At 41.2% G+C, this 27,199-nt stretch overlaps 1 protein-coding gene across 2 annotated transcripts in view; it reads right to left on the bottom strand.

Annotated features, from left to right (window-relative positions):
• Positions 1-26,776, bottom strand: part of LOC117456644 (leucine-rich repeat transmembrane neuronal protein 4) — a 113,890-nt gene extending 87,114 nt beyond the window's left edge. For both annotated transcript variants that reach the window (XM_034096580.2, XM_071204966.1), the window contains exons 1-2: positions 26,114-26,776; positions 16,197-17,758 (exon numbers count right to left, since the gene is read on the bottom strand). In XM_034096580.2, coding sequence (XP_033952471.1) covers positions 16,197-17,758; positions 26,114-26,117 — 1,566 coding nt within the window. In that variant the 5' untranslated portion in view covers positions 26,118-26,776. The remainder of the gene's footprint in view (positions 1-16,196; positions 17,759-26,113) is intronic.
• Positions 26,777-27,199: the final 423 nt, after the last annotated feature.

The raw sequence follows: 27,199 nt of genomic DNA, 5'->3' as shown, positions 1-27,199 counted from the left end.
CTACAATACTAATCTCTACGTTTGAAGTGGAGGATATACCTTTCCCGGAAGAAACACAAGCAAACCTGATGAGTTAATCATGCAGCTCATTATAAAGTCAGCATGGTGCTGGAGAATGTCAACAGTTAGTCCTGATCAGTATTCACAGTGCCATCATTTTGGATGGTCATGGCCACTGGTGGAATAACTGCCTCATTATTCCGGGCACAGAGTGAGTGGGCTTGGCCAAGGCGCCATGCAGAGTCATTAAAGTCAGCATCTTTGAGAATAGCAGCCTTGGCCCCGGTTACAGCTACTGCCGTGGCCTGTTGTTCCTATAGAGGGATATAGAGGGATGCATCCGTGTGTTTTCGTGTGCCAGGGTTTGCAGATTACTGCACGCAATGCCGGTGACCACCTGCATTGTGAGACACAGCAAATACCTGTGAAGACAATGTGGTGCAGGCAGGCAGCCTCTGCTCCCTACAGCTGGGCTTTTGTCTCGTCCTTTGGTGGCAGCACAAGCAACGGCACCGACAACCATAGCTTTGCCTGAGCTGCAGCATCATGAGCTCGTTTATCACCTCGGAACATATTGTCACCGATCGGTCATGCCTGGATAGACGGAAAACCAAACGGAACAGGATAGAAAGGAAGAAAAAGACAGAGATATATAGATGGGGGGGGGAGACGACAGGGCATTTCAGGAGGAGGGAAAATGAGAGTTGGAAGATGGGAAGTGCGTCATGGGGGGGGGGGGAGACTAATTAAGGAAGGCTGGATTAATTAGGCTTCCACTCTGCCTGCCGCTCATACTCCCACTGTGATCCATGCCAGTACAGGCCCCAAACCCAATCCCCATCCCCAGATGCCTCCCCATCTATTGTTCAACAGAAAGTCTGTTTTCACTATCACTGCAGGCCACCGTTGGGTTTAAAGCCTCACTGCAAGTTACAGTAAACAACAGGACAGACATAACCTTGTGATTGCTTCTGTGTGCCATGAAATGTACTGCAAGTCACGTTTTGTTATTGATGCTTTAATTTATGAAATATGTATATATACAGCCTTTACTTTGTGATGCAGATGCTACTTACTCAGGTTGCAAAGGCACACCGCTAGATTTTGCTTAGTTCTGACAATGGTTGAGCCTTCTTTCCAATAAATAATTAATAATAAGTCTTTTCTAGAAATGGGTGACTGAACTATTAAACAGTGTGGTGTCACGTTTAGTTCAAATAATGTATCTTGAATGATTCCACTGAAGTCCATACAAGTACAAGAAAACGACAGCAAGGCAATTATTAGTCTTTTGGGCTTTTGCATGTGGTGCAACTCTAAATTAATGAATACTCACTGTTTTACACTTTTGAGAAAAAAGAAACACACTGCCTCCCCATGTTACATCATCACCTTTGTTTGTCTTCCCACTCACACATGTGTGACCATAAGTTAATTAATTTGACAACAGTCCATCATGCCGAAGAGGCGAAAACAAGTGAAGTGTTCTCAGCTTGGCACTGATACAATAACCTCATCACCATATTCAAGGCCATGCTTTAAGCGGTTCTTTCCTTCTTTGGCGTGCTCAAAATGGAACGAAACAGCTTAGCAGATGATGTGAGATCAGCGTCTTCATTTCAGTCCAAACAAAAACAGAGAGACAAGTGTCCCCTTTACCCGGTGTTCAAATTAAGCCGGGAGCTCAGCTGCCACAAGAGTGAGTAGAAACCTCACGAATATAATATTGCCATGATATGAAGGAGGGGTGAAGTTGTACAAGTGATATCAATTAAATTACCAGTAACCAGTAAGTTCTACTCGAAATGGTGTGTATTAAGAGTCATCTTCCAAAAGGAACAAACGTTGATTTTGGTCTGTATGGTTGGGCAAATTAGGGATTAGTTGATCAGGACGACTAACCAAAACGGTTCTGATGGTGTTATTTTTTTTTTCAAAGATTGAGATAATCATGTAAAAAAAGAAATTAGAATTGGATGAATATATCAGCAATTGAGAGTTACTGGGTTGATAATGGCCAATTGAAGAATTTTTACAAATCACCCAACCCTTGTCTGTACTTGTGAGATGTTTCAATTTGTATTCAAATCTTTACAAATATTTTTGATAGAGGAGGAACATTTGAAGTGCCTCAATACTTTTTGGTTCATCTAATGACCACAAACTAAATAATTCCCTCTAAAGAAGTCCCCTACCTTGCGTTTGATGTGATCTGGGGTTGGGACTAAATCCCCTTTCCATTCAGAATGAGATTCAAACCTGCCTTTACCTCTCCTTCACCTAACATATTTGGCCCAATTGAGAACGGAATATGACGTTATGAATATGTATGTTGGGTCCTGGCTTTGATGGGCTGCATGGAAAGGTTGGTGAGAAAAACAAAGTGGGGGGAAAAAAGCTGGTGTCGCCATTTCTGGCCTGATTGACACTCCAGCTTGCGGCGAGTAATTCATTCTGAGAGGAAGGCACAAGTGCTCCCTCTCCTTCTCCCAGCACAAGTTTATGATAATCCTAATAAATTATGATGCACTGCACAGACATTAATAACTCTGATTGGCACTAAATCAAACCCGCTGTGCCTCTCAGGTCATATAGAGTGACTGCGTGTGCTCAGCCCCTCCCCAACTATCCATTTCTCTCTCTCCTCAAATCCCACATCACTCCAGGTCCACATTCCCAATCCTCTCTTCTCTGTCCTTTTTTCTGCTCCGATGTTTCTTTCTTTTTTTATCCTTTCTTTCCCGCAACTTCTACACAAGAAAAAGTGTCACGATCCTCAAGGATAAGGGAGTAGATGTTTTTCTGCCTTTACCGTTTTCCCCCTCGTTCTTCAATGTCAATCAAACATCAATTTATTAACCCAAATCTGGTTAGCCCCGATGTTGATTACATCCCTGCAATGGCCCTTATTATGAGACAATTAAAGGAGAAAAATATCCTCCAACACCTTGATTAAAAAGAGTGGGAACAAACGGTTTAATTTGTGGTTTATGCGCAGAATTTCATTAGCAATGGTGAACTCTTACTGTAATGCCTGTCCGCTCTGAAGAAAGCACACTGTACAACGTTTGACTCTTTGTTTACACTCAAGAGGACTCTGTTATATCATAGTACAGAAGGTGCATTGTCAAATCCTATGTGAAGAAGTTCACGATATAATCAATCATAATATAGTTGGAGGAGATTGGAGGAAGAGAATCAAATGTTCTGTTTGCATTGATTGTGATGCAATGTGGATTATGTCCCATTTACAATGTCCAAATTATACAAAGAGAATATCCTCCCACTTGGTGAAAGCACCCAGTAAATCACATCCCTGATGAATGTTTGAACGCTGATGTTAGTGACCCTATACATCCAAAGACAGACTGCTTCAGTGGCAAAATAGCAGCGTAAGAAAAGGCTGCCTATGAGATAAGATGAATGAATGACATACGAGACACTGGACACGTTTTTTTTTTTATTGGTTCACCCACTGAGTTACATTGAGGAGAGACAGGTTGAATTAGAACAGTCGGTTTAGGGTTTCCTACATCCAAATACCAACAAGTAACTGCCTTTTTAGAGCACAATGTTACTGTATGAGTCAGTCAGTGTGTATCAGCAGGGCAGCATGGAGTTCAATAACTATCTTGGAATATGAGCGTTTTATTTGTTTTGTATGTACAGCACACAACTAGCACACAAAAATGTAAAAAATGCATCAGAATCGATTCAGCCAAACCAACTTCTTATTCCAACCATTTTCCTCCTTGTCAACAATGGCTGCCTATATTACCCATAATGCACCCAGGCAGTGGTATTATGCTAATAGCAGCTAATGTAGCCTCAAGCAGGGAGTTTGAAGCAGACATGAGGAGCGAGCTACAGAACCAAGTATGGTTAGTTTCACTTATTTCTAATGTGCTCATACCAACTTTTAATAAAATATAAACACTCACAAGTATTTATGATTTGATGTATTGATAACAGTTGCCAACAGACAAGTTACTTTTTAGTCCATTTCTGATTCCAATGTCGGTGTTGTCAAGACAATCTCTATACTTATGAACTTCAAGCTCCAGTTTTGAATGGTTAAAACTTAAGTAACAATCACTTGTTTTATTTAATAAGTAGAACAAAGCTGCCTCCGCTCTGTTGTACGATGTATTGTTGACATTTTTGGGGGGGCCATACCTAAGTGGCAACACAAATATTACACCACCTGCTAATGGAGGGCTGGTTTCAATCTCTGTGTCATTTGAAACATAATTAAAATGCCAACCTTGCCAAGAAATTTGCAATTATCATTCAGAATGAATGCTATTATCTGACCAAGGATGTTGGTAAGTAGCACGTTCTGATTTACAACAGGCACAAGGCTCAGGTGGGTTTTGCACTCTACCTAATTTTATGATGGTATGATCAATATCCTTGATGTTTTTTTCACATTCCATGAGACAGTAGATGATTACAGAGAGGGGACCTGGTCATTAAGTAGCCTCACTAGCTTCATTGCACAATCAATCCCAAACATATTCATTGTCAGTTCTGTCAATACAGAGATTTTATTACCTTGCTAAATCAATCGATATGAGGGGCCGTTTTATTTTAGGGAGACTTATGGCCACCAAATATATGACAATTATTTCCCATGAGAAACCATAATTGTACAGTCAGCCTTTTGTTTTACTCTTTTGTCTTGGGATGACAAAGTTTGTATGACATGATATATTTGTGTGTAACAACCAAGGGCTCCCTCAACTAAAAGCATTGGGATTTTCCTATTGGATTTTGGAATATTGCAGACAAAGTTTATGATACAGCAGGATAATCACCAAGTCTTTTATAATGCTGAAAGCAAGACATAATTAGCTAATGTGGTGCTATAATCAGACGACAACACAGTAGCGTTACTTAATGTCGCACCACTAAGCTAAAGGGTGGCTAATGATTGACTTGATGACGTTTAGCAGTCTGATCCAACCACTTACATACATTAGAGAATAAGTATTTTATGTCATTGACCTTGTAAGCTTGTATAAACCGTAAAGTTTAGGAATCTAACCAAAAACAAATGTTGACTTTGAGAGGAGGCAGCACTGAAGAGCTTAAATGCTAACTCATTCCTACATCACTCTATTGGGCTAGCGGCCTATTTGTCTCTTCGCAGATGGCCCAAAACAATCTTTAAAAAAAACACAAAATGCTAAAGAAATTGAAGACAATTAGTAGGGACCTATTCTGAGAACAAGTGTTTATATCATGTGTTTTGCATCTTTCTCCTACAAGACTGGAATACTGAAGCTGCAGGAGAATAGTCATCAATCATGCGAGGTGTACATTTTCCTTCAGTGGAAGACAACCTGAAGCCAGGCTTATGCAGCGATGCCACAGAGTGGGATGCTGGAGGTTGACAGAGACAGGTAATTAACTAAAAATAATATGTGCTTGACACAGCAGTTGACACAGCAGAGAAAGAAAAAATGGCCTAAAAAAGGAAACGGAGACTCAACATAACGAAAAAGCTCAGATAATGGCCTCGGGAGATGAAGGCTAATTCGTATGCAGGCTTGAGTGGATGAAGCACATGCAGAGCCAGCCTGCTTCGACACCTACACGCTGGAGAAAGATCAAACTTGAAAAGGCAATAGTACATTTCATTTGATTTTCAACATCAATATATCTCAATCACCCACACCCCTTCATCTGAGTTGTTCATCCATACAGGATAGAAGACTGGCAGAACATCAAGGCAGCATCGGAAATGTGATGTCTGATTGCTTTTGCTCTCGTAGAATGATTCTTGATGGACTGAGGAGACTTGTGGAAATGTCAGAAGTGGCCTTCGCTGCCTACTGTGCATGCCTTTTAAATTTAAATAATGCATGTACCATGATTTTAGTAGTTTAGGAACTTGAAGGAGATAAATTCATCAAACTTTGTATTAATAGTTTTTGATTACATGTCTATCTATCAACTATTCTCAATTAACAAAAGTATTGTTTCATCACTAAAATCAAGAAACAGATTTAAAAATGTATCTATTGCTACTGGTTTTACTGTACTTTTATCATTTTTTTCCAAACTGTACTGTACATGATCAACCCAAGTTCCATAATTAATCAAACAAGTTTGACACAATGTTGATCCTAAGTGCCCCTTCATTCTGAGAACACACATACACCCGGTTGCATAGCAGTTTTGATCCGAGCAAAACATGCCAATCTGCTGGTCCTTGCATCGGACTTTATCATCTTACTTCAAAAAAAAGCTTTGAGCGATCGCTGATCAGAGGGTGGACAGCTGTCTGTGGACAAAGGCCTGGGTGTCTTTGTGGACGGACGCCTGTCAATCTAGCTGTCGAGTGTGGATGACTGCCCGACTTCTCTGGCTTTCTAACTGGTCCGCCTGTCCACTTCTCCATCCTGTTGATCGTGCTTCTCTGCCAGGTCCGCTTGCCTACCTGTCTAACTCCACTTCGACCCCCGAGCCTGTCTATCTTTCCATTCTGTTGAATCTGCCAAACTAGATGTCTCGAGTCAGTAGCAATAAATCACATACATCTTCTCAGCTCTCGGGAATGCGTGGCCTTGTCTTTGACCCAATACAGTTACCTAGAGTAATGACAAGGATTGTGTTTTGTGCAATTAAAAAAGAATGTCATTCATTTTTTATTAGAATTTTTGCAATTATGCCAATGGCTCCTTCCATTGTTCAAGGTCATCTCTGAGCTTTAAAGGTCCCCTATTATACTGTTTTTCATCAATAGAGTATAGGTCTCAGATATATACAGAACATGTCTCTGAAGTGTTTGGCTCCAAACACCAAACAGATCATTGCAGCATTACCCATAATCCCTTCTGTTTCAGCCCTGTTTCAAAAGTACTGATTCTCTGTCTGTTACTTTAGATGAAAATAGGGAGCCACTCCCCACGCCCCTCTGGGAGATATTTGGTTAAAAAGAACACAATGGTGCTCTATGAGGAGATTCAGGTGATAAGGGGGGGGGGGGGGGGGGCATTAGCCAATCACCAACCAAGGTAACCAAGGGTTACCTTGGTTGGTGATTGGCTAATGGTTACACAAGACAAACAAATCGTTATGACATCATAAAGTGGCCAAAATCTGATCAGCTCATTTTCAGACAGGTTTTTATTAGAGCCGGGACTCGATTAAAAAAAATTAATCTAATTAATTAGAGGCTTTGTAATTAATTAATCGAAATTAATCGCATTTTTAATCAAATATACATATTTGACCTGAGAACAGTGAGAAGCAATTTTCACATGGATTTGACTCCAAGTGGTCTACAGTCGAGTGCAATCCAGTGAGCCAGGGAGTTGGTTATTTTCTCAGACGTGGACTTACTTATCCTGGCCCTGAAACCAGTCATCTGGTTAAGTGTGGGTTGGGTCAGGGTGTGGTTAGGGTTAGGGTTAACCCTTGCACTCGGAGTCGGGCTAACGTCCACGCTAGCTGCTACATGCTTTGCATTTAGGTGATACTTTAGGCTTGATGTGCTGCGGTGATATGCAAATCCTTTTTTGCATAATTTGCACACAACCGTGCTCTTGTCGACGCTTCCATCCGTCCGTTTTTTAAAACAAAATTTCCCATCCACAGGGCCGACCAAAGCGGTCTCATCAGCTTGTTCGTTCATGTTTGACTATTGTTCACCGTGGTTTGTTGTTGTTTGAAGTCCCATGCTGAAGTCATGAACGTTAGTTGGTGCTCCAGTATAATCGGTACGCCTGAAACTCATCCAGTGAGAAACGTTCCGCTGTGCAAAAATAAGTGCGATTAAAATGCGTTAATTTTTTTAACCCGTTAATTTTTGTGTAATTAATTCATCTTAATTAACGCGTTAAAGTCCCGGCCCTAGTTTTTATATAAATGGATCAGGACAAAAAGAGAGAGAATCTTTGTTCCTGAAACTTTCAGAGTCTCTTTACACAGAGGGGACACATGTTGATATAGAAGAGACATGAACAAGTGGATTTTGCATAATAGGTGACCTTTAATGTGCATGGTCGGTCAAAAGAAACACTAATGTACTCCGTTTTCTAAAAGAGAAGTCGCATTTGACTTCAACTATTCATGTCTACGTTTCCTTTTTCTCTCAGTGACCAGTAGATATATATGAAAGCACTATTGTGAGAGACATGAATTTCAGTGGAAATAGGATGTACTTTGTTCTTCAGCTGAGAACTATTCAAAGAAAGAAGTTGTCCGGATAAAACTAGTCCCTTGGAGACGCAGATCTGTGGTCTTTAATACTCTGTCCACCCACAGAGAACTGCGCAGACAAGGCCTCTACCCTTTCCTTTTAAAGAGTGTTCCTCTTAATTACAGTGTGGTTAATTAGGACGAGCTAAAGAACCGGATAACAACTCTTCCTGGAAGTGCTGCATTGAGAGTGTGGTTCCTGGAAAGATCTTTAATTCTGAGGGGGTTCATGACACCGGGCCCCATGTAACCTATTACATGGAATAACACAATTGACTTTGAAAGCTTAAATATGTTTTCTTCCGACACTAGTGCAAGGATGACAGGCTAATTAAGCTTGAAGCATTGTCAATTCATTAAATGGAAGATTGTAAGAGTGAAACTTCAGCTGAAATGTTTTATTCAAGATTTGTAAAAAAACGTCCTCTACTTTCATTACTTTCTGTTCATTGGGGAGTATGCTTCAGTAATTCAGTATCTGCCTTTTATTCTAACATTTATATTTTCTATTCTTCCTTTATTCTAATTTGTATGTCTATATTTTGTCTTCACATGTAACAAGCTCTTGCAGTTTAATAAAATGTGCTGCATACTTTTGTTTCCTTTGCCACCCCTTTAGTCCTGTAATAATGCACTGCGGCAGGTATTTAGCTGTGCGCATACATGACTAATTTAGAGTTGTGACTCATGTGCAAGGTGATAAGTCCTGACCAACCTCACTCGAAAAGTATCAGTTAATGATTAAAAAGGGTTGTTTCATGAGGCTGGATCCACAAGTATTATAACACCAACAAAACCAATTTAAAACACTAAAAAAATTGTCTTGGAAAATACAATTATCTGACTCAAATTGGATACTCTACCAGCTCAGGTCATTTTTTGTCTTACCTAATTATTTAATCCAATTTTGTTCCCAGCATATTATAACAGCTACAGTTGCAAGAAAAAGTGAACCCTTTGGAATGACCTGGATTTCTGCATAAGTTGATCATAAAATGTGTTCTGATCTTCATCTAAGTCACAACAATAGACACACACAGTCTGCTTAAACTAATACCACACAAACAATTATATGTTTTCATGTTTTTATTGAACACGCCATGTAAACATTCACAGTGCAGGGTGGAAAAAGTATGTGAGCCCCTAGGCTAAAGACTTCTTCAAGAGCTAATTGGAGTCAGGAGTCAGCCAACCTGGAGTCCAATCAATGAGACGAGATTGGAGGTGTTGGTTGAAGCTGCCCTGCCCTATAAAAAATACACACCAGTTTTGAATTTGCTATTCTTAAGAAGCATTGCCAGATGTGAACCATGCCTCGCACAGAAGAGCTCTCAGAAGACCTACGATTAAGAATTGTTGACTTGCATAAAGCTGGAAAGGGTTACAAAAGTATCTCTGAAAGCCTTGATATTCATCAGTCCACGGTAAGACAAGTTGTCTGAATGGAGAAAGTTCAGCACTGTTGCTACTCTCCCTAGGAGTGGCCGTCCTGTAAAGATGACTGCAAGAGCACAGCGCAGAATGCTCAATGAGGTGAAGAAGAATCCTAGAGTGTCAGCTAGAGACTTAAAGAAATCTCTGGCACATGCTAACATCTCTGTTGACGAATCTACGATACGTAAAACACTGAACAAGAATGGAGTTCATGGGAGGACACCACGGAGGAAGCCACTGCTGTCCAGAAAAAACATTGTAATGAAACTGTATCTTCTTCTAAGATACAGAAAACATAAAAGTGGAGAGATCATTAAAAGGGATGAGTCATGATAGAAAAGATTGAAAAGGTCACACTGCACTGACAGGTTGTTTCCCGTGTTTAAGGATGGAGAGGTTTGCTATGTGCTCGTTTCAGAGTTTCTCTAACAGGACTGAGTGTTATATTACATGCTGCATTTAGTGCTGCCACCTCATGTAAAGAGGGCCGTCTGAGGTAGTTTGGCAGGGGACAACTTTAGAAAGGCGGTCAAAGAACCAGGACGAAGAGGGAGAAGAAGCGCAAAAAAATGTGTGGGATTATCTTAAAAATAGGTTAAGGAAAAAAGTGCAAGACAGAAACCTGGGAATTGTCAAAAAGCTAAATAAAAAGAAAACCAAACTAAATAATGCTGCTCTTAAATTCAGTATATGGCATTCTATCCTCACCTAACTGGAACAAACCAACTGCTAGGTAAGTATAGGGGGGCGCTAAACCAAGCAAGCACCTCAATCACACAGTTTGATAAATAGGCACCCATATCGATGATAACACCAAATACTATAGGAAATCAAATACTGCACAACTATCTTACCTATAAACCTACATGTTGACCCAGCCCCACCCCTCCCTGCTCAGAGGACATAACGATGCACACCTGTTTGCACTTTATTTGATTGAGCTGCTAATCTACCCTAACAACGAAATCACTTTAAACAAAATGAAAATGGCCAAGTTTGTGTCATTTGTACGTCTTAATTTAAAAGTGTATCAAACTAACATTGGACAGAAGTTAAAGAATAAGCATACAGAAAAACAATGTTCTTTTAATGTGATTTTGGGACAGCCAAACAGTGATCATTGTGGGGCAAGCAACATGGGGCTATAATGTGATATTACCCTTTCAGCATTTGTTCCGTTTCAGTAATAACAGCTTTTTTATGATACCCAATTCATAAAAGCAGGATTTGTTTGGGTGATTTCTGTCCTCTCACATGCAGTGACAATATGTAATTCTAATTTTCCCATCCATGTACGGGCTCAAGAGAAGACAAACTTACTATAGAAGGAGCAGTTCAAGTGGCAAAAGGCCTTTGATGAAACAATTCAGCTTTGAAAAATGGCTTGTAAAGCAAACAAACCACCAAGGGAAGAACATAATAAAAAAAAAGGAAGGTACAAAGCTAGTATGTCGCATACAAATGGAAACAGATTTTAAGATGAGTATCACAAACGGGCAGCACAGATAACAGGGGCCGTGAATCAGGAAGCTTAGCATTAATGATGCACTTGGGTTGCATTGTTAAAGCTGGGAGAAAAGGAAAAGGAAAGTATTGCCTCTTTTCCAGGTAATGTAAATGCTGTATTGGTGATCTAACACCCTCATTAAGCATGGATCAAACGGGGTGCAACAAAGCAGCAGCGTGGAACCAGAGTGTGAAACAGACAGGATTAGCGGATGAGAGAGATGTTCTCTTGCCACGCAGTGGATGTTTGAAGTCTCCCACATGGCTAATTGTCGAGTGAAGATACTAGCATCGAGAAGTTCAGCCTCCCCTCTGAATTAAAGAGAGCTAACTTGCCCTTGGCTAGCATCCCAGTGTTTATGTTGTGTTTTTTTCCCCCAAGCAATTAACAATCTGACACCGTGACCTTGGACTGCGGAAAGAGGGAGAGAGGGACGCTCCCTCACACTTGGAGAACATGCTAATTCTGAACAGAGACAACCGAGCAATTAGCTCCAACGTATTTTGACACCTAAACTTTGAACAAAAATGTGTGTACTTTTTCTCATTTCAGCCTCTTACATCACAGCCTCTGACTGAGACAGAAGTAGCGTTTTATCTGAAGCAAAGCCTGCAATAAAAGGAATACAACAAACCCCACACAAAGCTTCTTCCTATAATAAATATTTGACAACCTGCTGAAACAAAAATGAGAGAGTTCACAGTGTGTGTAAAACAGCGAGAGAGGCTGAAAGCAGAGGTCCATGCCAGAAATGAAGAATGCCTTCACAAAAAAACAAATACAAATGACCCGTTTGTTTCCTGATATCAACTAAGCAAATACGTGTGCTTGTGAATAGTGTCTCTGCTAATAACGTTCAGTAGAAAATACCAGAATGAGGCAAACAAATAAATAACTGGTAGTGTGAAATACAGGGTTGGAAGGTCCCCTCATCAGCTTTTAAGGATTATCGTATTAAAATCAGCAGGGAGGTGCAGAGAATTGAATAATTTCCCTCGATGCTGTGTTACTATAGTGGCAGAAATGAGAGCAACCTCAGCATGGTGCGAAGACCTTTACAGAAAACCGGTTAAAGGTCAGCACATTCATGAGAAAAAAGGCTGCCATATTTTTCTAGGTTTCACTCATCAGCGGTCAGCGATTTGTAAAAAAAATAAACCATTAAATCAAGTACAGCTATATGCAGTGTGGCATTAAAGAAAGTGTTGATTAGAAAAAGGTCAGCAAGAGTCAAAAGGTCATTCCTGGTAGAATTGAGTTCTAGGACTTCTAAGGACAAGTTGGATAAGATGTGGAAGTGATTAATGGGTTGAACTACTAGATAGATGGTTGGGCTTATGATCAAAATCATTATCAAAGTAGAAGATTTAAGCCACTTTCAGATAGCCAAAGGGCAGGATACAGAATGAGTGGATCTGGATGGACAAAGGGTAGAGGCCAAAAGACTGTGATAAGGTTACAGGACAGATATAAATTGTACAAAGGGAAAGAAAAAATAGACACAGAATTGTGTGAATTTTAAGAAGAAAAAATAGACACAGAATTGTGTGAATGTGTGTTGCTGCCAGGTTGCATTATAGGTTAGGAAATACATTGGTGAAAGGACGGAGGGTGATGCTCTGATACATGAACAAGGGACACTCAAGATCAGGTCACTGCCGATATAAATTGCACAGCTAGAATGGGAAATATCAAAGGAAGATAGAAATCATAGAAATAATCCTCTCTGTGGGACGGTTGAAATGACGTAGGTAAAAATATACTTGTATTGTGAAATGCTCTAGGCAATTCCTGTAAAAGGCTGCCAAACTCTCACATCTATGTCAGGTGGTCCTCGTGGCTGATAAAGGACACTCATGTGAAGAGGTCTGTGCTGAGTTATAGCGATGGTACAGAATCCCAAATGACAGAAAGTGGTATGAGTGACAGAGGAGGAATAAGCAATTCCCACTCGGAGGAGATGAACAGACCTGAGCCGCAATGGCCTCGAGGCCTGGGAGAGAGCGTAGCAGGTGCCGCGGCGTTCTGCAAAAGAGTGATTTATGTACACGCGAGAGCAACAAAATGTAGAAACATGATCGGAGCACATCCTCAGATGAACTCCGGACTTTTCTGACTCGCTGACTGATGGTCCCTGTCTCGGCTCTATAATGTTTTAAGATGAGACAGAGAACGGGATAAGGCTGGAGCTGGAGGGGAAGCATTGTCAAGGATACCTCGAGAAACAAAATGGAGGAGAGTTCAGTGAGGGAACAGGGTGTCATGATATGAATATACAGGTTGCACTGTAAGAGATCATAGGCAAACATGCCATAACAATGACAATACATATCCCCTATAGTGGCGTTAAGTTCATTTCTAGAACACATTTATTGTATGGAAGCTAACCAAGGTGCCAATGTACAGCCACTAATGCATACGAATGTTAACTTGATTCTGTCCGGAAGAAGATCTATCTTAGACATGTTGTTAAGTTAAAAAGCTAAACAAATAAATACATTTAACTTAATAATTATGACTATTATGTTACATTCATCAAGGATACTTTAAAACATCGTACTGTTCCCTATCCAATTGATTATTTACCTTCTTTTTTTCACAGTAATAATGAATGCTTTGATTAGATTTGTTCACATGTTCTTTTATTGATAATTAAGGCCTGTTATGAATACATCTCACCTTGTGAAGACTACAAATTCATTCAGCTATAGCCTGATTTACATTGCCTGTGCAGTATGTGCCAGCTTCCCTCCCTCAGGTATAGCTTATATAAGGAGGTGGAGCAACAGAGTATTTTAACTGAAGACTGCATGATGAAATACATGTTGATAAGAATCAGAGCTGTGTAATTGTAAACTTTCTGTTGGGAGCCCTACAGTGCTTGCAATATACTCTATTTATTTATTTACTTTTTTTCAGAGTGTTTCACTTCAATACACTTTCATCACCAACCTATAATTACTTGATATATTCCCGTTTTGCAGTGAAATAATGAAGAACAAAATGTGCTTTTCCTCCGGCTCCTGCTTCTTTGTTGAAAATTCCTTCAAATGCTGTCATGTGAATTAAAAATATGTTTCTTTCCTAGGTGTTTCACGTAATTCTTGTTTGGTCCTTGCCCCTATTAGTATGGGTTAATTCCCACTTTAGTTGGCTCGCAGATAAAAGAGTCAGCTAAATTGCCAAGTTCAATCAAGTCAAGATAAAAGGCTAATGATAGATGCAGGAATTTCCATGGTAAACGGCAGGTCTGCTTCTGGCTCGCACTAATGGGGAGGCTGGGAGGTATTCTGTGTCTGATATTTTAGAGTGGAAGTAAAGGGGAGGGGGAACCTTTCAAAGATCATATGCAATGCAATATGAGAGTGAACATAGTCCTGAACCAAGTGGCATCGGCAAAGTATATCAGCCATGTTATCCCTTGTAATGCGACATACTGAAAGTCAACCAATGCATCTTTTAAATATATTTGCAGTCACCTAATTTGACAGAATCCCCTCCTCCCAGTGGCTGCCAATTCCTCCTGATCCAAAGTGCAATAGCCTTCCATTGTTTCTCAAATATGATATAACTTTAAGCACTGCTTCACCATGGTAACATTATGATATTATGTTTTTAAAGCCACCTTAAATTGTGTTGTCAAACATATTTTTTACAATTAATTTCCAATAATACACATCCATCTGTAAAATGCTATAACAACTCAATCGATATTTATTTTTGTAATGTTTGATATTGTGAACTAACAGTATTATATGTTCTTTATTAAGGTAATATTTATTTCCACATCAAGTATTTTTCCTATATAGTTCTGTAAGCAGCTTTCTCTTACATGCTTGCTAATAAATAGCTTATGATTTGAATTAGAGGGGGTGGCCTCAACAACATCAAGCTTATGAAAAATACAAACCAGCCCTAAACAAATAATATCTCTGAAAAGCTTATTTTTACAACATTTAAAAGTCAATGTATTTGTGATGTTCTTGTGTGGAATATACTATATTAGCATAGCCGATCATGTCTAGCCTTATATATTATGCGCACATTGTTTGCTTAATATTAAGCTGTGCTCCAGGTTTGGCTGTATACATAACATGATAACACCCCTATCAGGTACACAAGAGTGTAGCTGAAAGCAAAAAGTCGTATTCCCACATTGCTGTAGTCTGTAAATACTGTTTTGAAGAAATGCACTTGTCAGTGTACAAAACATTTCAAAGGATTCCCACTCCTTTCAGGACTATCCAACACTTCTTCTTTCAGAGTGTGTGAAGATGTTCTTATATCACAAAATGTGCTTTTTTCTATTCCTATGTGAAATGCATTGTGGATGACCGGTGAAAGTATGCATTTCAGTTTGTGTGTGACCGATCAATTACGCTGGTGAGCAAGTCAGTGTGAAAAGGAAAATAACATCAGAAAGGATGCACAGTTGGGGGGGGTATGAGTGTTTCCCCGACTATTTTGAGTCATTGCTATGTCAAGAAATGTGCAAAGTCATCAGCTCAGGGGAAACTCTATACAGTGACAAGTCTCTTTTAGTATTCACATCAAGTGTCCAAAAAATTATCTTCCCACAATTCAGCTTTTTCCCCTTCACAGTACGACCCAAACACTGCACAGCAGTAGAGCAAACACACAGAGCCTGTTATACCCAAGCAAAAAAGGCACAAAGGTCTTATCACAAACAGCATAGTTTAGGCTCAAGATTATGCAAAATAGAAACCGTAATCTGTCTCATTTATCTGTATGTCTTTACAATTTTGCAGCAAAACAAACATTTGCAGCTCAACAGAGATTAAGGTTTAAGCGAATATACAAACACCCGTCTGAAAGCGAGAGACGTTCCGCTATACACAAAGTAATGCTAAAATCACTCGCCTAGATAATCTGTGGGTACACAGTGTTCACCAAACCTGCTGCGTGAGGCTAAGTAATCAAGTGGCGGATTTATCATCTATCAAAGCAGAGAGTAAATAATTACCTCGGGTCGCCGAGCTGTGCACATAGTTTGCTTTAGGAGGAGTGGCGGTGGTGTGCGTCATACCTCGCATTCTCGGGAGCCTGAGATGGTGTAGGTGCAGGGTCCGGTCCCGTTCACGAGCACGTCCATGGCCTCAGAATTGGTGGGCTTGTAGTCCACATAGTACTCCTGCAGTGGAGAGCTCAGGGTACGCTCCGTCTCTCTGGCTTTCTTGCGACGTTTGCGGGCTGCTGCGGAATGCTCCTGCAGCTGCTTGACGCTACTAGGATAGCGCTTCCAAGACACGTAGATAACCAACAGGATCATGGCAACCGATAGAAAAAGGGCGACGCTTCCAGCCACAATCTTATGGAAGGACACAGGTTCCATGTCTTGTTCTGGCGGAGGTGCCACAGGGGGGTTAACAGCTGACAATGTGGGGCCTCTGATAGACCCCTCTCCTATCTTTCCAGGACTAGTGGGAACAGCCAGAATAGCTGGGCGGCGTTCAATCTGCACAGGGATGCTGGACGGGGATGGAGGAATACTCACAGTGAGCGTTGCCGGTTGGTTCGATTGACAAACACCAAAAGCTTCGACAGCGTCCATCACTTTCTCACCCTGGGCTTTCTTGGGGGAGGCGCAGATCATCGTGGTCTCCTTTGCACCTTTGAAATTCCTCAGCCATGACACCAGAGGACAGATCGCAGGGCTACAGTCCCATACATTCCCAGCTAGGCTAATCGTTGTCAGAGAGATCCAGGCATCAGCCACCTCCTGGGAGATGTTGGTCAGCTTGTTGGAGTCCAGATTGAGGGTCTGGAGGTTGGGTAGGCATTGGTAAACCACAGCATCAACTTCCATCAAATCATTTCCAGACAGATCCAGTTTCTGGATGGAGGCCCAAGTCCAGGTCAGGCCCTGGCTCATTGAGCGAATGCGATTCCACTGCAGGTAAAGCGCCCGCAGATTGTAGAGGCGAGGGAAGTGTGAGAAATTGATCTTTGAGAACTGATTATGCTCCAGATGCAGCTCAGTGAGCTTCACTAGGCCTGAAAATGCATTCCGGGTGATACTGCGCAGGCGGTTGTATCCCAGATCCAGAAACTCAAGATTTCTGCAATCTTGGAAAAGACGCATTGGGACGGTTTTAAGGGAATTTGACCGTATGTGTAGGCTGAGAAGCTTCCGTAGGCCCTGGAACTGCCCAGGCTGCAAGGCTTGCAGTTTGTTATACGACAGGTCCAGATTTCGCAAATTAGGGACAGGGTGGAATGTGGTGTTGTGGAGGGACGTGATCTTGTTGGAACTCAGGATCAGCTCCTTGAGCCTGCGGACCCCCTGAAAGGCCATTACATCCACAGTGGCAATGTAATTGTGGTCCAAGTAGAGCCAGATGAGGTGGTTGAGGCCTACAAACTGGCCTGCTCGAAGACTGACGAGGCTGTTGTACCGTAAAGACAGGCCTTCACAGCCTCCAGAGAGGTTCTTGGGGACATCTCGAAAGGCGCTTGACTCACAGTAGACAATTTTCCCATCACAGCGACAGCTCTTGGGGCATTGGCGCTCGCTCAAAGATGGATTTGCCGCCAGCCACACCTGCATCAGGAGTTGGACCACTAGCCAGCGAAGCCGCAGAGCAGAGCCTGTAGAAATGAGAGAAAGGGGGAGAGGAGAAACAAGTTCAGCACATGTGATTTGAACAACAACAAAAACCTTTATAGTTTCCCACTGGTAGACAAATGCTTGCCACACACCGAGTAGTTTTCCATTGTTCAGTATTTGAAAAAAAATGTGTCCAATACCTGAAATAAAATCAGGATATATTTAAACCCACTCAGACATGACTTGTTGCCCAATAAAAAGACAAGGCTCAGCAATCTTGTCAGTTTTTGCTGCTAACTTCTGAATAAGTATCCTGAGGTAAACATTTTGTTTTTGTAATTTATCGGTTTGCACAATTTTAAAATACAGAAACATAACAAATAACAAATGATAAGCAGTGCAGGAAGAGACAAAAAACCAGCTGGCCTTATTTGGAGCCTCGACCTCCATTATGTTAAAAATCACAATGTTATAGAAAACACAAGATCAATATATAAACAATAGCTTAAAGTCAGACATTGTATTTTCTTCTTCAATTAGATGGGATGTTTTATTATCAAGAAACAATATTGCTGCTTAGGGGTCTAACGGTTACGGTTCACATAATTCACGGTTCGGTACTGTATGTACCTCGGTTTGGGGATCACGGTTCGGTACGGGTTCGGTACAACAAGAAAAAGCTAAAAAAGCCCCAAATGCATAAATCCAGGTTTGTTGTTATTTATTTTGTAACAGTAGTGCAAGTTTCAGTATACAAATTATAATAATTATTGAATAATCAACTGTATTACACAGTTAAAAACAAACCACAAACAGTACCACACACTCAGATGGCCATATTCAGGGGTCAAGTTATGTGGGAGCCAATGGGAGCTGAGCTCCCTTAAGGAGGGTCTGAGCTCCCACGGACGCAGTGACATCCTACATCTGTGGGGGTCGCTAATACATTACCAACAACCATTATTTTAATCACAAATAATGCATGTGTCAATGTAATGAGTATTCTTTATGTTAACGAGGTAAATAGGGTAAAAGAAAAACATGTTTTCTAAAAAAACTACGCATCTCTTGAATGACCGCCAAGGTGCGCAATACATTATTAGGCAATCTATGCCTGTGAGCGTGCAACGCGCGAGCCGAGAAGGTGTGTGTGCGTAGTTGAACCTTTTCATATTTAAGTTTGTAGCAAGTAGAGGGCTGCTGCTGTGTGTGTGCGTGTGCGCAAGCGTTAGTTTTAAAGACCCCCATAGAGCTCAGTTTATAACTCGAACCCTGGCCATATTATCTATAATGGCTGATGTCAAACAAAAAGTTGTCATCAAGCTGTGAAACTAAAAAGAATGTCTTGAAAATATTACAAAATAAATAATAAGAAAGTGTTTCAAGGGCGCATAGCCGTTGAAATATGACAATAGCTTCCGTTATTTATTTTGGGCTCTCGGCTTTCATGTCTATTGGCTTCTTAAAAAACAGCGGGGATCAGCTGTTGAACAGCTGCTGTCTTTCGCCGGGCTCCGTTGATTGGCAAATCTGGGTGATGCCTTCTGATATGATTTAGCATGTTTGGCGTGTGTTACCATTAGCATACCGCACCACTGTCGAACAACGCCGACACACCATCTCCCAATCCACCACTCGCACTCCATCGTTATTGTAGTCCACAGGGAACCCGAAATGTTCCCACACAGCTGATTTAAAAGAAGCAGGTGGGTTCTAGCTCTTGTGTGTTATCTGAACTCACCATACTAACTTCTCTTCTTCTTGTATTTTGTTCGTTTTGTTGTGTTTTCATCTTGTTCTTCATTTGTTGTTTAAGGGCGGCAGGCAAACAGCTTTTAGGCGCAAAACCGCACCCTGGATTATATATACTGTAATGGATACTGCCCTGAGTGACAGACTTTTTGCCTTCATAAAAAAGGCGTATTCGTCGTGTGACTGCATGTGCCGATTGCCGAACCGTGACGAATACGGATAGCGTTACACCCCTTCTGCAGCAGAAACAAAAAGCTTGGACTCACTGTATTGATTAATGTATGTGGATCTACTTTTAAATGGTACTAACCCCTTTGCCAAAATCAATTAAAAAAACTTGAAATAAATGTCACCAAACATCGGAAGTCAAGTCAATCAGAAATATGTGCTGCTACATGCTAGATCATTGCACAACTTGTGTATTTACTTCTCTATAGTTAAATATTAGTTTGTAAGTTAACCTCATGTTCTTCTAATTCCTATTTATTTGAGTTACCAGTGCAGATGGTGCTGCTTTGTGTTGCTGCTGCAGAAGGGACATATTGGCAGGCTTTGGCAAAACATGTGCCCTCTAGGAGCTCTTAAATACAGGAAGTGGCCATTCAGGATGTACCAATTGGGGACATTCTAGTTTATTTCATAGGACTTAATCAGTATAAATGGGTCATCAAACAAAACAAAAGCACCATAAACAACTCTTTTATCTGGACCCTGAGTCTGTAATAAAGTTTTCATGCATTAATTCAAACTAAGAGTGCTTGTTGTATTTGTATTTATTTGTAATTTAGTTGGCAGTGTTTTTTGTTGTTGTTTTCTTGTTTGGTATGTTCCATCAGTAAACATGTTATTATGTCGGTTCAGTTGTTTGGTGACTTTGTTTAAAGTCAGTTTAGTCCATTCAGTTCAATTATGTTGATGTTTAGTTTTACGTTAGATGAGTTTACTTCTCTTAAGTTGACCTCTTTAATGAAAGAAATTGCATGCAGATGTTCTGGGTAAATGTAAACCTATTGTTTTTGTGAGTCATCAGCTCAATCCCTCACACTTCAGGAAATATCCTGATTGACGTAAAGATGTCAGAACTTGTGAAAACATCTTGTATCTGTGAATGATGACTCACAACCCCCCACGGCCCAAAACCCATGGGAACTACTTCGTATATAGATCAAGAGGTAAAATGAAGCAGGATTATAATATATTTCAATATTTCTAGAACAGGCAGCATGTATGTCATGCTTTTGAAAACTAGAATCCAGAGGACAGCTTGGTAAATGTAACATCTAACATCAAATAAGATGAAAATATTATAAATAATGCAACATGACGTGAACAAATCACTGCAATGTTGGGAATGAAAAATAAGTATACAAATAAGATTCAAGGGTATTACAAGTGAGATATTACCAGCTGGTAATACAAAAAATGTATTTCGATATATTGTCAACTTTATTTGGTCATTTAATGAGATAATTCAAATTTCTATTTTAATAAAAATATGTTTTACTCAAGCCTAAAGCATAGTCTACATTGTATGGACAAATACCACAAACGACATGGTTTTAGCTGTTTCGATTGATGTCATTTACGCTGTAAGGTTACAATGAATACAAACTGACAACCAGCGTTGAATCAAAGCAATTTATAATTTTGCTCAAGCACATCTTTATGGCAGCCTGTACAGAGAAAATTAACATTCAAGAGCCGCTGTTTGTGTATACAATCCTGGAGGAATTTTAATGCAGACTCCAGCCATTTCATGTATAACTAAACCGAAGCTGTACGAGTTCAGCATGAATCATCGATCCTTCTTTCCGCGGGTTCAAATAATACAATCAGCATGGACCCTATGGAATTACATAACTCATCTCTGCCAAAGAAATAGCAACCTGACTGCCAACATTTGTCCGGAGTATGAATACACGGCTATGTGCTAGTAGTTGATAGTGGATGATCTGTTCCAAATACTGCTTGAGAAGCGAAGAACTGTGGTCAGCAGCTTCCTGTGATATCGCTCCTTGTTCTGAGGTGACACAGCGTTGTTTCCATTAAAATCGTTCCCCTTTACAGAGCCTCTAATGATGTGTCATTAAGATACATTGATTTCCCCTTTGAGGGGGGGAGGGGGGGGTCACTACTTATGTATGTTTCCAAAGGCAGTATCATCGAGTATGGACCATTATGACAGTGAGATAAGATTAAGATGATAGGTGGAAGTAGTAAATCTTTTAATTAGCGGTGATTAATTCACCTAAAAGTAATGCGTTATATGTACATGTGGTACATGTGGTACATTCAGGAAGAGCAAAACATGGGAAATGTGTGCTTCAATGACAGTTGAGGCAATGAGCATACTTTAATTTGGTAGTTTTTTCTGTAATCTTTGCAGGATTAGTCAGAAATAATTTCCTGACAAAGAGTGGCTGAGAGGCATAATAGAGCATATGCTAACCAACATAGCCATTTCCCTTTTCGCCAAGCATCTGCTGATCCCATATGGGTGTGTGTGTGTGTGTGTGTGTGTGTGTGTGTGTGTGTGTGTGTGTGTGTGTGTGTGTGTGTGTGTGTGTGTGTGTGTGTGTGTGTGTGTGTGTGTGTGTGTGTGTGTGTGTGTGTGTGTGTGTGTGTGTGTGTGTGTGTGTGTGTGTGTGTGTGTGTGCGTGTGCGTGCGTGCGTGCGTGCGTGCGTGCGTGCGTGCGTGCGTGTCTAAGACTGTGACTGTAAGAGAGAGCGAGAGACACGCGTAATGTTTGTTTTCCGATGAATCTTTCATCAATACTTACAGATGGATGGGAACCGTGGAACATTACAGATCATTTGTGCTGGCTATTCAGATCAATCACTTGTCTCCACTTTTGCTAAATGTTTCAACTAGAAAGATCACAAGGTGCTGTATTTTTTAGAGCAGCCAATTCGTCATGTTTCTCACAAGTTTCCGAAAGTTACTAAATTGCCAACAACACTGTTCATCAAAGTGTTACGATAAGAAAACAAATAGAAGTGGGAAGAGAATACCGATATAGAACAACGCCCATGTGTAATGTTCCGTGTACATTCAAAGCAAATTGTAATAGACTGGGAACAGAACGTGTGGGCTGTTAAACACAAATGCATGCTTTTTAAATGTTGCGTTTGACTCGCACCCCGGGAGGCTGTAGAAACAGCCCCTATTGATTTTATTTCCCACGTGCATAATAGGCTTTATTAGAAGTGACGCCGCCATCTCTTTCAGATTGAGCCTGCCTCACAAGGCACCTCTCTCCCCCTTCTTGACACTGTATGGGTTGTAATGAGCGCTCCGTGCGCTAATGACTCTGTAAGCCATCTCCTTCCCTTACTATTCCTCTAATCTTATTCACAAAGGAGCACAAGTCACCCTCTGAGTTGTCACTCACTGGTTTGGGTTCTCTATTACCTCTTACCTGATGCATCTTTCACCATTACCCTTCTCATGCTGAATCTACATGTGCAATTCCTTTATGAAATCTGCTAGTTATACATGTTCTTGGACCCTGCCACCATTGCCATTATTATATAGTCTATTCTTTATGCATGTGTTCAAAACCACCTCCTCACTGTCCTCGTTGATTTCCATTTTCGCCCTCCAACCGCCTTTCTTGCGCTACAACTTTTAGTATAGCATTTTTCTTGCTTTCTGTTTAGTGTTCCATATGATATAGTCCCGCACGTACTCATGTTTCCTTGTCACCCAACACAGTTACCTGTCCAAATCCAAAATGAATGGATAAGTCTAAGCTGAAGTTTGTCTAAAGGCATGCAGGTAATGCTTTGTTATGTAGCAGACAGACCTGCTGTCCTCAGAAAGGGAAGATAGCTGTTTCTGCCTCTCAACCCTAACACATAGAGGGAGTGAGTGCACTTTACTGCTGACCTAAAATAAAACCAAATGTAGCTTAATAACTTGGCAAATGGACTCGCTAACTGGTGCACTTTGGGGTGCACACAAGTGGCTCATTGCTATATGCTGCCTGTCATTGACAAAACTGCTCCCAGCCTCAGCCTTGACTGCACATAGAGGCTGGACAGCAGCCGGAAACATAGGGAAGGAGGTCCCCAGACCAGCCTAAGCTACCCTATTAGTCTCCAATTATCTTTGAGATGATAGCGAGGCCTGCCAAGTGAGACCTCTTTCAACCGTGTTTGGAAAACATTGTGTCCGGGTGTGCTCGTGTTGTATTTGCAGAACTGATTAGGAAGACTACAGAATAGAAACGGCAGGGAGGATTGTCATGAATACTCTGCACACACGCATGACCAATCAGCCTTAACCCTTCCTTAGCAATGGAGTCTCACATCTCACATCCGCTAGAAATTGTTCCTTGATAACTTGAGGATGTGAACTAAGGAGTATCAAGCATCAAAGAAAGGTCTTATGTCAATTAAGACCATTCAATCCTATTTGTACTCCGATGTACAACAAACGACTATTTATAGACCTATAAATTGGCTTATTTTGCTCAATGTTTTATCATATTAGAAACAATATCAAGTGTTACTGTTGAATCATGGTATGGTGTACCCTATTTGTAGCTCAATCATTCCAGCTTAAACCAACTTGAGCAGTATTAACATGTGTATTGTACATATTGAATGCTGGATCCCAAGTGCTTCAAGCTATTGATTTTTTCTGTAAAAATAACCAAATGTAAATAACAAATACCCTGATATTGCCCTCAGTGGGGCTTTCTGATCCCCTTGCTGGATGCATTGGGGCCAGCAAAAGGTCATCTGGTGCCCGCTGTGAACTCTCAGAGAAGCCAGTAGCATTGCATCTATTTTATTTCATATTGCTGAGGTAGAGTGTGAAATGTAATTTAGCAGTTTGAATTGATCTTGAAGCTCTGGCTGCCTTATTACACTCCCTGCCCTACTGTTCTCTTCCTGCAAAGCAGATCTCTAATGATATGGCCCATGAAACATAAGTGCGTCGCATGCTGTTAATGAAGAGCATCACAGTCAGCTGGATAACTGAGACTACAGGGCCACATACTCACTGAATAAGTGTGGGCAGCAGCATGATGCTATGTGGTTGACAAAAGCTGCAGTTTTTCAGGCAAGTGTGTGTGTGTGTGTGTGTGTGTGTGTGTGTGTGTGTGTGTGTGTGTGTGTGTGTGTGTGTGTGTGTGTGTGTGTGTGTGTGTGTGTGTGTGTGTGTGTGTGTGTGTGTGTGTGTGTGTGTGTGTGTGTGTGTGTGTGTGTGTGTGTGTGTGTGTGTGTGTGTGTGTGTGTGTGTGTGTGTGTGTGTGTCAAACTCGCTGCAACTCCAGTATGCAGGGCTTTTCCTCACACGCTCCGATATTCAATTTGGAAACAGGCCCATAAACTAGACTCCTATGATTAACCATAGGTTGCTTTGCAGTGCACATAAATTGCGTCTGGGCTCCTACGGGCATGTACTGTATGACTTTCTGTGCTGTTGTAGCTTATATTGATGCGGTGCAGTAACCCACCGTGGGTCGATGCATCATGCAGCCTCGCAATTAATGGCACAGCACCACCAGTGAACTTGGCCATCTGTATACCGGTTAAGAATGACTGGGGAGATTAGGCTACCCCGGACAATACAATTAGACCAGGAGCATGCAGAAGATGGAGCCCAAATAATTGTCAAATTGGGGGGGAAACGGATAGCCAGTCATTACCAAGGAAGGGACAGAGTTAGAGAAGGGTTGAGGAGGGTGGTTACGAGTGTGACAACGTGCATAAGGGAAGCAGACCGAGGCTAAATGGTTAATTATCCTTATATATAACTGAGAATAAGATGGGGAAAACACGTGCATGAGAGAAAAGCCATGATGCATTACTGAAGGAGTGGGGCATTGTCTACACACACACACACACACACACACACACACACACACACACACACACACACACACACACACACACACACACACACACACACACACACACACACACACACACACAGTGTACTGATATATTGACAGTTTTCAATTAGGAGAGTCCCTTTTTTAAAAAGCAGGTGCAGAATACGAACGCTTTCTTGAATGAGAACCAGAACCATGTATGACTCGGTGCCTTAAATCAGCCCCACAAGAGTTGTTTGGAAAAGGCGTTAGAACTGAGGCTGATACTGGACAATGGAAACATGCCCAGATGAAGCACAAATCAATGATTATGCAGGGCCACGCTTTATAAAGTTGACTGGCTTCCAACATTTACTGTGATTAGCATTTCAGTCCATGCCAATGAGCAAGACACTCTGACAACAAGGGATGGACCTCATTTGGAAAACGGGTTTTTTTGCTTTTACTGGTGATTTTAGAAGCAGATTTGTAAGCGCACAGAGGTGCAAAAAATTCAAAAAATAAGTATCCTTAGGCTCGATGGCCAGGAAATGGAGGAAAAACAGATTGCAGCTCTGCGACTGACACGCTATACAAGCACAAGCTTCACCCACATCTCCCAAGCCCCCCGAAGCACTTCAATGAAAAACACCTTATGATATTACAAGAATACATTTTGAAAAGACGACAAATTCTGATGAGAACAACCCATTCTGCTCCAGAGATACGATGCATCTTGGGTTTTTTTGTTAGAAAGGAGGACAACTGGAGAATAATTTGGAATCACGCTACTTGATAAAAAAGACAAATATAACTTACCCATATCCGCTTATCTGTCAGCTCCAGCCTACAGGTTTTAATGGCTTCTACTGCGCGACACCCGAGTCCGCATGACGCGCTCTCCACAGACAGGTACCGTCCTAATCCACTAGCCCGGTCTCTCCGCGCAGCCGCCGACTCCAAAGCGCACCTGTCCTTTACTCTCCCGGACCTGGATGTGCTATCCGGTTTAGTGCTGCATGTATAACCGTGCAGTCGAAGCTGGTCCAATGTTATTTACCTCCAACTCCAGATTAAAAGGGTTAACAATCCCGTTTCAGAACTCCTTATCCATGTCTTCGAAGCGAGGGAAGCTTTTTTTTTTTCAAGTTACAGCCAAAAAGAGTACCGCAGTAAGCGCAGACAATAACCAAGCCAAATCCAGGGAATTCATGCCAGTCTTAGAAGAATCCGATCACACAACTTGACAAGTACAGTGGCACGATGCACAAAAAAGGGACGTAATTCTCCAAATGCAGCCCCTAGATTCCTCTCCCGGTGTCTTTTTTCTCATAAGAATGCTCAGTGTGATCCGCGGATGGCGCACAGAGGAAAGTGGCGTTCGGTTATCCAAGTCTCTGCGGAACGCTGTCAACAAGCCTCGCGAAATTATTAAGAATCATCCAAATATCAAGCTTTCTTTCCAAATCCTGCTTTCGTTTTCGCTGCTGCCCGGTTTCAGATGCAGCATGACGCTGTTGTAAATCACGTCTGCATGTCAAGGCAACTTTGTCAGGCAGAATCCGAATGCCCTCTTCTGGTGAGAGTGCGACCCGTGAACTTGTCCAAGGGTGCTTCGTGAGTTGAATGTTTGGGTATAGCATGGTTTATAAAAAAGATATAATAATAAATTGGGTTGACACGGAAATGGATCCTCTCATCATTGGAAATGAAAACAATTACTAAAAGCAAGATTTGAGTTCGTAACCAATTCAATCTTTTGCTAGGACACATACAAAATGTTTTGTGAAGACATTTTAATCACCGTTTTTGTTAATGAACATTTGAATTTGGTGATGATAATGAATACATTATCATTTACTCAATATAACCTTTTATTTCCTGTAGTGTGTGTGTGTGTGTGTG

Source organism: Pseudochaenichthys georgianus, chromosome 12, assembly GCF_902827115.2.
Source record: "Pseudochaenichthys georgianus chromosome 12, fPseGeo1.2, whole genome shotgun sequence".
Classification (NCBI taxonomy): domain Eukaryota; kingdom Metazoa; phylum Chordata; class Actinopteri; order Perciformes; family Channichthyidae; genus Pseudochaenichthys; species Pseudochaenichthys georgianus.
The sequence above is the reverse complement of the archived record's forward strand: the minus strand, read 5'-3'. Positions and strand labels throughout refer to the sequence as shown.